At 40.1% G+C, this 12613-nt stretch overlaps 1 protein-coding gene across 1 annotated transcript in view; it reads left to right on the forward strand.

The window, feature by feature from the left end:
- ipo11 (importin 11) overlaps window positions 1-12613 on the forward strand; it is an 86537-nt gene that overhangs the window by 30871 nt on the left and 43053 nt on the right. The window contains exons 16-19 of the mRNA XM_084024464.1: window positions 6427-6553; window positions 9992-10025; window positions 10222-10262; window positions 10397-10513. Coding sequence (XP_083880590.1) covers window positions 6427-6553; window positions 9992-10025; window positions 10222-10262; window positions 10397-10513 — 319 coding nt within the window. The remainder of the gene's footprint in view (window positions 1-6426; window positions 6554-9991; window positions 10026-10221; window positions 10263-10396; window positions 10514-12613) is intronic.

The following is a 12613-nucleotide window of genomic DNA, read 5'->3' on the forward strand; positions in this document are numbered from 1 at the left end:
TGCTGTAGCAATAAACGGTGATGGATAACTGCATTTAATAAGAGATGGGGAAGAGGGAGAGCTGCCAGATGGGAGCTGGTGACAGGGAAGAACAAAGCAGTGCCCTGTTGACACAGACTCAAAGAAGAACGAAACAAAAACCCTGCAGCACTCAAAATGTTGGCCACTCAGGCCCTGACGTTAGTGTGGGCATGCTGATGTCATGCTGATGTCATGCTGATGTCACTGTGGTTCCGCACCGCCTAGGTGTGAATAACCCCTCCACTTTGTACCTGCGTTCTTATGCTTTGGTCTTTTTCATGTTCACTTCACCTCCACACAAGTTTTACTAAAGCGTTATGTATTTGAACAAACTCAACTTTTTGAAACACCCTCACCCTCAGACAGGAGCGCATCAATAGACATGTTGTGAAATAAAATCAAATAAGTTATCTGTACAGCCAAACGTCACTATTACTTTTTATTTTCTTTATTTCTTGTACACGAACGTCAAACACACTTGTATAATAACTGATTGATCAGTCTCCTAGTTTATAGCTATATCAAAGGAGATTAAAAATGGAACAAAATGTAGTTGGGGAGTTAGAAAATACACTTGCGGTGTTGATTGCAATAGAAGGATGAAACCCAATGCAACAATCTGGCTCCAGGCAGCCTCTGACTAAACAGCGAATAGATGTTTGCAGGGTGAACCTAGTTTTAGTCTCAGTGTAATTCATGAAAAGACTCTATTCTCATCCATTACATGCTAAATAATGTCTTTTAAAACAAAGAGAGGTCCTTGTATGATAACCTGCTTTGTGCTAACACTTTCAGCCATGTGTGTATATACACACACACACACACACACACACACACACACACACACACACACACACACACACACACACACACACACACACACAGTATATAGGCACATCTGGTATCTCTTTTTGCTGCCATCTAAAACAGAGAAGCAACATGGCTGAAGTATTTCCTCAACTTGGCAATATCTCATGAGAAGCAGAAGGACAATAATCATATTGGCATCTGCCAGAAGGCTCATTCAAAGCAGGTTTTCTGGCCGACACCCTTGCCTGGTGCACATTTGTTGCTGTTACCAGAGAATTCCCAGATCATGCTACACCGTCTGCCTTCCTTCGCCCTCTGGACATTGGCTATTGGAGCGTTTTACACAGATGGTTATTTGGAACGTAATTTACATCACAGAGGACAATACGGGGATCCAGACTGACTTTTCCACTGGTAGCACTGGTAGTTGGTCGCAAAAGCATGTGATTTGGTCACATCCTTTTTTGGAAGTGGGGGGGGGGGGGGATACAATGTATTAATCAGTGATGGAAACGCATTTTGTACAGTTGTACACTTTTGCTTCACAGCAAGAGGGGCCCAGGTTCCAGTCCTGGTTCAGTTCAGCCTTCTTTACAGAGTTTGCATGTTCGGTCCAGGTTCTCAGGAAGTTACCGTCACATTTGTTTACCTTACAAAAAAAAAATAAATGGGATTGTGAATTATGCAGAAAATATAGCTGGCAATCACAAGTTTATGATACTTGCATCTTTTTTTCGGACTGATTTATGGTAGAAAAACTCAACAACATTGATGAAGCGAGCCTGGACAATTACAGTGGAAGATATTTTAGCTGCACAACATGCTAATGCTAATTTTATCAAGCAATTTGGCTATAAAAAAATTCCCTGCAATAAACTATGACATTAACTGCAATGTGTTAAGCAGGAGTGGTACTGTTTAAAACAAAAAAAAAGTTCTGTAGAGAAACCAGTGTCATAAGAGCAATATAAATGAATGTTGTCCTGACAGTCTATGGGGTCTGGACTAGAGGTCTGCATCCACCTGTGCTCACACCTGCAGGATTTTTTTGCTGCCTGCAATGTGTCTGTGTCAGTTACCGTGCTGTTTCCCCAGTGCAGGGTATCATTTAGTTTCTATGCTCATCAATCCTGGTACTGAAATCAATTTCTGGGACATTATGTGATATTCTTGTGATGAAATTGGTAGTTTATCTCCATCAACACGCAGGCAATATAAGCATGGGTGGCAAATTTACAGTTTTCAAATTTTCTCTGCATTGAGCTGTAATGATGTCTGTTCTCGCTAACAAGTGATGATATAGTTCTAGCATTACAAAGATATTAGTTATGATTTATTTTTTTTATAAAGTGTTGTATTTTCAGCAAATAAATAGTAGGTACAGTCTGCAATGCAAATGCCCCTCACACAGTCTCTTTTCATGCCTCCCTGCAGCCTTGGGGAGAAAGTGAATATTCATCTGCTTGTTGAACCTGTAGGCTGTCCTGCTCTATAGTCCTCTAGAAAACCCATGACACGATGACAAAGAATTATGTACTACTAACCAGGTGCCCTACATGATTGTCTGCTGAGCATCTATGTTGACATGCTGGGTCCAGCTGTCCGTCCTCCTGTCCTTGAGTGATTCAAAGCGTCTTTGATCAATTTGATGCAGTTTAGAGTTCTTAACATAAATCCATGCTTACTTGTTTCTTAGGCTCAGGAACTATGTTTTATGTTGTTTGAAAGCAAAATCAGAATAAGCTATATTCAGTAACTGAAAAATTGGCAGTCACCCTCATCATCCATTACATGTCACAAAAAAATCCACGTTCTTGGCTGTTGTTCTTTACCATATATGTACAAGCTATTTATGAGTTTATTTATTTGCTTGCATTTTCGGTAATCTTTTCCTAATTGGACTCTAAGAGTGTCATTGTGCTTCTTGTAAGTTTCACTGATTTGTTTGAGCCCTGCTTAAGTCCGTCTGCATCACTCAATATAAAGCAGCAACAGTCTAAATATCATAAATATATCTGTGAGAGAAAATCATTGGGTGCAGTGTACACCTGTGGCTCAGCCTCATGCCAACAAAATGCATACTGACAACACAAATACAGTCATACACATTTATCTGCACGCACGCTTAGATTTGACTCGCTGTCAATCTTTAACTCCTTTCTGTACCTCAACCACGACCGCTTTCATACCCATGATGAGCGATCACGTCTGACAGCAAGTAATTAGGAGCGTGCATGCACATATAGAAAACACTCCTACATCACTTATATTGGCATCCCACAATACCCAGAAGGAGCTTTTTGTGTCACCTAGACAGACGGGGGGATACAGTGGTTTCCATCAATCTCCTCTCAGACTCTGCCAGAATAGAGGGCTGTGGAACACTTTGGCATTTTGTCATTGCCTTTTGTGGCTTGACCTTTCTGTGTGGCGTTTAGCTAGAAAAGTCAGTCTTTCTCCTGGGTGACCAGTAAAGGCTCTAAAATGACTGTGCTTTTGGTATCTTAAACTTAATTTCCCCGTATTGCTAGTATTTGCCACTGTGGATGTTTTTTGAATACTCCAAACATAATTTAGTTCAGAATCTTAACACAGGTAGAACGTGATTAAAACGAAACTGCATTGGGCTTTCACTGCTGCCATAAAGTATGAGCAAGCTGGTGAGCTGAATGAATCGGACCTTTCACGCAGGGCACGCTGGGTTCATGACTCACAATCTTACCAGTTTCAGTGAAACTCTGTCTACTTCTGTTTCCTCTTCTATCAGCTCCCATTGTGACTCCCAAGGTCTCTCACCTGGTGTTGACACCATTAGGTGAATAGACTTCAAGTCCCAGTTAGTGTACTGACATTTGCTCGCAGTGCTGTAACTAAAAAGCTTCATAAAAATGTTGTAGCAACACCATGGATACATATCTGGTAATTTAAACTTTACACCAGGACTGCACCACTTCTGTATGTATATTAGTGTAGACTGTGTGAGACACTCTTCATATCATCTATCTTAAAAAAACAGATTGCCACGGAAACTAATAACCCTACTATTTGAGATGTAGGACGTACACGATATACCGTTTTCATTATCATCACCCGTGTCACGTTTGTCGTGTAAATATGGCAATAGGTTAGAGCCTTTTCCAGCTACCTACTTTACAACACGTTGCTCAAAGATGTCTGCAGAACGGTATGGAAGGAACAGTGTGTCCGCTTATGTAAGGATAATGTGAAATTGGATTCTGCTGCTTATCATTCCGTTCATATTTTGTCCATGTGGATTTCCCATGTGTTTGCCAGAAGGGTGAGCGAGGTCCCTGACAGCTGCGTGAATTTATGGAGGAGGAAGCGGTTTAAGCGTGAATGAGTCATGTCTAACCTTTTGACTGACGGACAAATACCTCTTGTCAACCTGCCTGTCCATCTGCCTTTCCATCCTATTCTTCCACTTGCCAGCACAACAGTAATAAAGTCCACCAGCTGTATCCTCCCCAGCTACAGAAGATAGTTTGTATTTGTAAGTCACAGACATGAACCCACTGTTATATTGCGTCCAGAGTCGGGAAAACAAATCTTTTAGTCGGCAGATGCATTGAATAAATAACAATCAGCATACCGTATACCAGGGTATTAAGAGATCCCAACAGTCTGATTTATATTTTAATAAATACAAGAGGCTCTTTCCTTTTACTCCACCGCAACATTGATGCCACATTTCAAAGGGTTGTATCAATACGGTTTTAGTTTTGGTTGTAAATGTCATTTGTGTTATTTTTCATTTGCTTCTCTGAAGTTTATTGCAGCATTATGATCTGGTTCCGGGAGCAGCTTATGAATATCGGCTGGTATTCGTTCCCAACTCAGCTGATCGCTATAGAGGCTCATCAGAAGAGCTGATCGATGAGGCATCGATTCAATATTGAAACGTTTTCAATAGCCACGGAGCATTTGTCTATGTCCAACTGTGTCGTCGGCGCCACAGGGCTCAGTGCCGTGGAGCTACCGTGCATCCTGTTTGAATCGCTTAATTGGTTACCATATAGACGTAAATGAACCTATAGGCCAGGAACTGATATTGCATCAACAAACACATATGCCAAGAGTTGTTTACTGCACTTTCTATTAAGAAACAACTTGTTATATACGTTATTAATTTGATATCTGAAAGAATGCAACAAAAAGCAGAACCATAGTATTCTTGATGTCTACTAGTTGTCCGTGTGTCAGTATTTTGTTGCCAAGTTGTTGTCTGGAACCTGAACATGGAGAGAGCTTTGGGAATTGGTCCACGGCCATTGTCCACTGGCACAGCTGGACCTGCTCTATCAGGTTGGAAACATTCCATATGTTGCTGCCTCCATAAAAGCTTGTAGAAAACCAGATCAGGCTGCCGTTGTTTTCCTTTGAAATTAATTGGATGATGATTTATTCTTCTGTCACGCTCCATTGCTTCTGAGCAGTTTAACCCATGCCATCTTGTGCTTTTAAGATGATGAGAAATCCAAAAGGCATTTAGCTTAATGTTGTTAGTGAAGGTAACATGCAGGCTAAGTTGTAGTTTTCCAAATACTTTATTTGTTTATTTGGTTTATTTGAAATCTTTTTGGTAGAAATGCACCAAATGCAATCTTCTTGGCCAATTCGTTTGCTTTGTATAATTGCCAATTCCCGATTTTCCACATTCCACATTCGTTCTGTAATTGACAGCGAGGTTCCAGACGAAGAATAATTTCAGCAGCTTGAAGTCACTGTTAACCGTCTTTCTTTCTAAATATTATTCTTTTACTTTTTCATTGTCTTTTATCATGGTTATTTGCATATAACACACAATTTAAATCTGGGCACTAATAATTTTAATTAGATTTTAAAAGCTGATTAGAACTAGTGTTAGGAAGCTAAACAGGACAAAAATCCCACTTTAATATCTATTTTATTTTGCTGTTAAAACGTATCCCTCAAACAACTGCATTTATTAAAATTTCCCACCAAAATTAAATTGTAAAAGATTACGTCTGAACACATTGATTATATTTTACCATAGCCCAATACTAACTTTTACTGGCAGCCGATCTATCGGTGCATCTCTAGTATTTGGACATCAATTACACCAATTATCTAAAGGAAGACAGAAACTATCTTCGTTTTTGCTTAATTATATAAGTAAACTTTCATTTTTGCACACACAGGCACAGTGTTGTTTCGCATTATCAATACCTGAGTCATGCTGTTGTTTAGCATCTTCTGGCTGGTGGCCCAGACTGGTCTCTGCCTCCCTATGGATGTTTGACAAGAAGCCAACAAGAATCTCTTTCCCCCTATCCTTTATCATCCCTTCTCTTCGTTCTTTCAGCACATCTGGTACCACACGGGTCCTCGGATACGAAAAAAGGCAGATGCATAGGCCACACAGCTGTTAAAAACCCAACATATTTGGGACATGCAGTGCATGGCATTTTAATTTATATGACACCCTCCTCGGCTCCAGTAGACTTTTGATCATTGTTGTTTTTGAACTTGGCCATTTCCCTTATTTTGTAAATGTGAAATAAGTATTTCACCACAACCACAACAAACTCCTCTCCTTCCTTCTTTCCTCTCCAGATACAAGTTGATTCGCCGACGAGTCATCTGGCTAATAGGACAGTGGATCTCTGTCAAGTTCAAATCTGACCTTCGACCTTTACTCTACGAGGTCATCCTGAGCCTCATGCAAGATCCCGACTTGGTGGTAAGGCAACTACAGACAAAAGACAGTGTCTTTTTTCCTTTTTTGTAAACTGCTTATTATGGCTGGAGGGACAGCTTCCCTAGAAAACATTCAATTCGTAATGAATGAAATGGGCTCTTAGTGAAAATGCACAGTCAGCAACACAAACATAGCTCTCTGCCTAACTGCATGGAACCAAGCCTATTATGCAGGCAACTTTCTCCAAAGAAAAACGCTAAAAAGAGTTATTCAGGGATTGCGGGAAGTTTAAGTTATCAGGGTTTCTTGGACATAGTATTTCAAATATTTCTTTGGCATTTTTGTACAGAGATAATTTATTTGAATAGTTTTGATTAAAAAAGAGAAATCTTTCATTTACTTATTACCATTTTTATTCAGCCAAGGCCTTGATAAACTGCTGTGTTATCCTATTTGTGGCAAAGTGGCTATTATTATGCTGCAGTCATCCTCAATTCAAATTACATTTCGTCATCCTTGGTTTTCGTGCCTCATGAGCCGTGCGCTTGATTGATGTGTTTTCTTACAAAAAAAAAAAAAATTACATGAAGGAATGTGGAAAAAATCCCATGCATTATTTACAATGCAATTCCAATTTATCTCACCATTAGATTGAACCGTTATGATTAACTGGGTTCAATCTCTCTTCATCTAATTGCCTCTCTTACCACATAATGCCTCCTTTTTTTTGTGGAGGAGCTTTTAGATGTTTGCTTATTTCCATTCGTTTTGTTCTTGTAGCAATACACATAGAATGTGTTTGTCATATAATTTAAGATTATAATGCAAACAAGATGATAATATACATATGGCAGCGCACAGGCAAACACCATGCTCTGATCATATTAATGTAAAGGTTTGAAGCATAAGCTCTGTAAATTTTGTACAGCTCTCTAACTAATTGTATGTCCCCAGTTATGATATGTATGATGCATCATCCATTTGGGTACTTTGTTTCAATGAAGGGTACAGAAGCACATGTAACAACATTAACGTTAACCTGTAAATAGTATAGATAGGTACATAGCACCCTCATTTCCTTTTCACAGCTATTTACCCTGGAATAGGGCCTGATGCCACCTGTTGCTATGGATTTCCAATTAAACGAGGCAGGTCACATCGCTCACAAATACATTATTTCAGCTTCACAGCTACAGTGGAATCAAACTCGTGGTCCCAGGTTGACCTTCTCGGCACAGAAATTGCAAAAATGAATTAAATGCAGAATTTCAGGACATCAGTGACAAGATCAACAATATCACAAAATAAATGACTAGTATGAATACATCATAGATAAGTAAAATTCAACCACCTTATATAAACAACATAGCCGACACTATCACCATAAACAAACAAAAATCAATTTGTCATCGTAAACCAACAAATGAGTTTTCCGGCATCGTCAAACTTTGTCACAACCAACATCAACATTGTCTCCATCCTCATTCCCACCAGCGCTGCTGCTAAATACTACTACTCCTTAACTTCCTGTCTTCACACAAGCTCGCTGTTACGCCACTGACCAGCTCACCAATCATGCTCTGGTTCCTGATCGATAATGTCCAATTAGAACCTCTAGGGTTTATTATTGATCGTAAACTTTTAATAGGCTAATGGGAAAACTACCCTCTATCAATCAGTCCAATCGGTTATCAATATCACTATTGCTATCCTGCGGTCCTTGTTGGTCAAATGGAAAGTGAATCAATCAACATATTGGTTATATTTTCTCTGACATTTCACTTTCTGTACTTTATTGAAAGGAGTAATAAACGGGAGAAACCTATTAAAAGCTGTTAGTAAGTTGTATGTTTCCTTTTGTAAGCAGTTTAAAATAAAAGTCTGTTACATCAGTGATATTAAAGATAATTAAATAAACTATAACTTTATTTCAAACATGTAATTAAAAGACACTAACCAGGTTAGCAAAATCGAGAGCTTTGACTTCTGGCTGAGCTCCTTCTTCAACGCAGCAGTCCGGTACAACACCCGCATCACTAATGACGCCACATCAAACCGTTTGTCCAACTCACTTGGCATGGGATGATATAAAAATATCATCTTCTTGGCCAAAAGAATTGCGATTCACGATATTATCCCCAAAATCACCGGAGACCAACCAAGGACAGAGAAGCTCTGATTACAGCACACACAGATCCTTAATTCACTGATATCGTCACCTAGAAAAATAGTAGCTTGGTGCAATATTAATGTTCTGAATTTAGCACCTTTTTTAATGAGCATTCGCCGGGCTGAGGTTTTTCTTTGCCCTGTTTAGATTCACTGAGGTGGTTCAGTGTAATTTTCACTGATTAAACTTCACTTTTAAATTCAGTTTGAACCCGCTGATTTTTCGTTCCTCAAAGACGGTGTGAATAATGATGTGAGGCTGCAAATGCTTGGACTGAATTATTGTGAGACGTTGTGCGAGCGCGTGCGTTTATTAGACCCATCAAGCAGCCTATTATCTTCTACGCTTTGCTGTAGAATTGAAATTTATTTTCTCTCATTAGTGTTTGAATTGCCAAGAAGGCCAATGCTGATGGCAACTGATCAGCACGCTCCTTTTGTTGCTTGTTAATGCAGCCAGCATTACTAAAACATTATTCTGTGTTTCATTTTCTTTCCAACCTGAGAGAAATGTGTACATCTCTGTATGTGTCGATTCAACTTAAATCAATTTAATTACAGGATGTACATTTTGCGGTAGCCTTTCTTGTCTTTATAAATTTGGACATATGATGGATGTTTGAAATTATTGTGAACAGAGGCCAATTAAACCCGTTAATCAGTTTTAATCAACAACAAAGTAGGAACATGAAGTAGGCTTTCATGTTTCTGTGAATACACTGGGACATTTTTGCCATGCTGCTCTTCTTAGAGAAGATGAAACTTTCTTTTGTTGAGAGACCATTACCAAAACTTTAGCATGTATATTATGTAAATGATTTCATTTATGTAAATGTTTGTAGTGACTCAATCTCACGGCGTATTATGTGGAAACATAGCTGTGTTTGTACTCCATAATTGCATTTGATCCCGTTCTCCCCGGTGACATTTGCACCTCTCTCTCTGACATGGCTTGATTGCACTGCTAGAATCTGCAAGCGTGGAGAGGCTGCTGTTGTGTTCAGCCATTAGACGCTTTTTTCTATAGTGAGAACTCGTTCTGAGACTGTCATCAAAGGGGAGTGTAATTATGATTTCTTTTTAATGTTTGGATGAATTACTCAATGTGCAGTTGTGGCAGTCTTCTTCTGTTCATGTTTATGTATTTTTAGACTTATTTTGCTTACTTTTTCTTCACTAAGTTCACCACGAACTTGGTTTGTCTTCTCTCTGTAGGTTTGATTAACTTACAATCCAGAAGCACCGACAGAGGATGAAATTCTAAAAAGCTATTAAAAATGAACTGTATTTTTCCTTGTTTTTCTCTTGTAGGTGCGGATTGAGACAGCTACAACCCTGAAGCTCAATATCCTTCCATTCCTATATGGTTTTTCAGGAGATACTTTTTGCATTAAATAATTTCATCACATTCTTCTTATGCGTGCTCTTTAAGCCTCGCTGCATCTGATGGTATACCAGCTCCATCAGTTCTGTGTGTGTGCTCATGGACTGCTTGAATACCTGTCCTAAGAAGTTTGATTTCATCCTTAACTCATGATCACCTGTTGATGACTTTGAGTTCCGGACAGAGCAATTCCTCCCAGTGAGTTCACCTATATATATTTTATATATGCTATTTATTCAGTGATGAGTAGAATAGAACATTTCTAAAATGAATAAATGTAACATTCAGATTTCTTTCCCCTTGTTCTAATTCATACTCCTTTCTTTATATAGTACCTCGAGTCAATCTTCGGGCTACTCTTCCAGCTGTTGCAGCAGGTGACGGAGTGCGATACTAAAATGCAGGTGCTCCATGTCATCTCCTGTGTCATCGAGAGAGTGAACATCCAGGTGAGATCAGAGACGTCGAACAAAGAACAGTTTGGAGCGTATTACTTTCCCTACAACTTCTGATACGACCATTAGTTGCAGTTATAAAGTGAAGTTGAGTCAAACTCCTAAAGTGCCTATGAAGGAGCCCTCGTGTTGGAACAGCTGGGGAGATATACTCTGCCACTGCTCTGTAAAGAATAGCACTGCACAAATTGTAGTCATCGATTTTGTACTCTGCAGGGGGACATGTGAAGCTGTTAAAAACACAACACTGATCCAAAACATCTGTCACTGTGCACTATAGCCTCAGACCACCAAGGTGAAACAACCATCTGTCCTCGAAAGATAGCTAAACATTAATGATTTCTCACATCGACACTATCACAAGGCCTAAGGCAGCCCTTGTTCTGATGTGTGCTCTCTCATTTACCACGATGATACACTCTGCTTTCTGCCACTGCAGTGCTTTTGTGACTTTATGGATTTTATTTTATTTTTGCCGGAGCATCCAATAAGTCGTTCTAATCCACTTAACTGCCAACCCTTAAAAATTGACCTTCCTCTTGACCCCCCCAGGCTCTTTTCAGATCCTTTTAAGCACCTTCCTTTAAACGATCCCTTGACTTAAATCTTTCACAGAAATGGCTTTCATCCTTGTGAGCTGTCAGTCTGGTTAAGTCTTCCTCAGTCATTGGCCCTGGCTAAACTTCTGGAGTCGGTTGAAGTCCCATTAATATTCTAACTCTTCTCACGAGGGATTTCAAACCCACAAAGAGTGGCAGCCGCTGCGAAAGCTAGGCATTGAAACTACGAGTGCAGCTTGTGTTGAAACGGACGTGATGACAGATATGATGAGATTTAGCTCCTTTCTCTGCTGTCAGTGTCACAAAAGTCATCCTAGGCTGGTTTGTGGGTCTGTTTTTCTCACGTCTTTTTTTCTTTCTATTCAAGGCTGCATGTCATATTTCAATTTTACTGTTCCCTCTGCCCCTAACCAACGCCTTATAATGGTGTATTGGAGCAAAATAAAAATCCAGAGTGGGGTCTGCAGCCTGGCCACAATAAGGCAGGCTTACAGGCAATCTTAGAGTTTGCCTGGTGCACAGCAACTGCACCTACATTATACAGGTGCTGGTCAACGAATTAGAATAATTTGAAATAGTGCAATCATTAAATTCTTTGAATGCATTTTTTGTGCAGAAAGCAAATCAGGTGTTCACCGCACCTGTCCTACTCGTTAGACTAATCACAGAACTCGTTACCTGTAAAAAATTAGCTCAGCTGAGCTTTCCAAAAGGCCCATTTAGGCCATTTAACTGTGACACTGTTGTTTTATTGAATTAGAATAATGGAGAAACCGTTTCATTGAATTAGAATAATTTTTATTATAATTAGAATCATCACTTTCTCAGTATTTTGTGGCTGCCCCCTTGGCTTGTATGACTGCCTGAAGTCTCCGCGGCATCGATTTGACCAGCTTGTCGCAAGTTTCCGCACTCACAGCTTCCCAGGCAGTGGCGATGTTCTGCTTCAGTTGGTCCAGCGTAGTAGGCTTTCTGTCGCAAATTTTCCGCTTGACGATGGCCCAAAGGTTTTCAATGCCATTGAGGTCAGGCGAGTTGGCCGGCCATGCCAAAACTTCAAGCTGTTTTTTAGTGAACCAATCTTTGGTCGACTTTGCCGCATGAGCCGGTGCAAGATCCTGTTGAAATATGAAGTCTTCTTCGCCGAACTGTTCCTCAACAGTCGGAATCAGGAACGTTTCCAGAACATCTTGATATACGGCAGCATTGACAGTCGTCTTGAGGAAGCAGAGTCTCCCTACACCTCGAGCGGACATGCATCCCCAGACCATAACGCTCTGGGGAAACTTGACGGATCTTTTCATGCACTCGTGGTTGTAGGTTTCGCCACCACGACGCCAGACACGAGGACCTTGGTCACCGAAGGAGATGCAGAAGCGTGATTCGTCACTGAAGACCACTTTCTGCCAGTCTTCAGCAGTCCACTCGACGTGTTCTTTGGCCCACTTCAGCCGTTTCTCCATTTGTTTCTTGTTCAGCATCGGTTTTACTGCTGGAACGCGAGATTTGAAGCCGAGTTCGCGCAGACGACGGT

This window comes from Eutrigla gurnardus (assembly GCF_963514095.1).
Source record: "Eutrigla gurnardus genome assembly, chromosome: 13".
Taxonomy (NCBI): domain Eukaryota; kingdom Metazoa; phylum Chordata; class Actinopteri; order Perciformes; family Triglidae; genus Eutrigla; species Eutrigla gurnardus.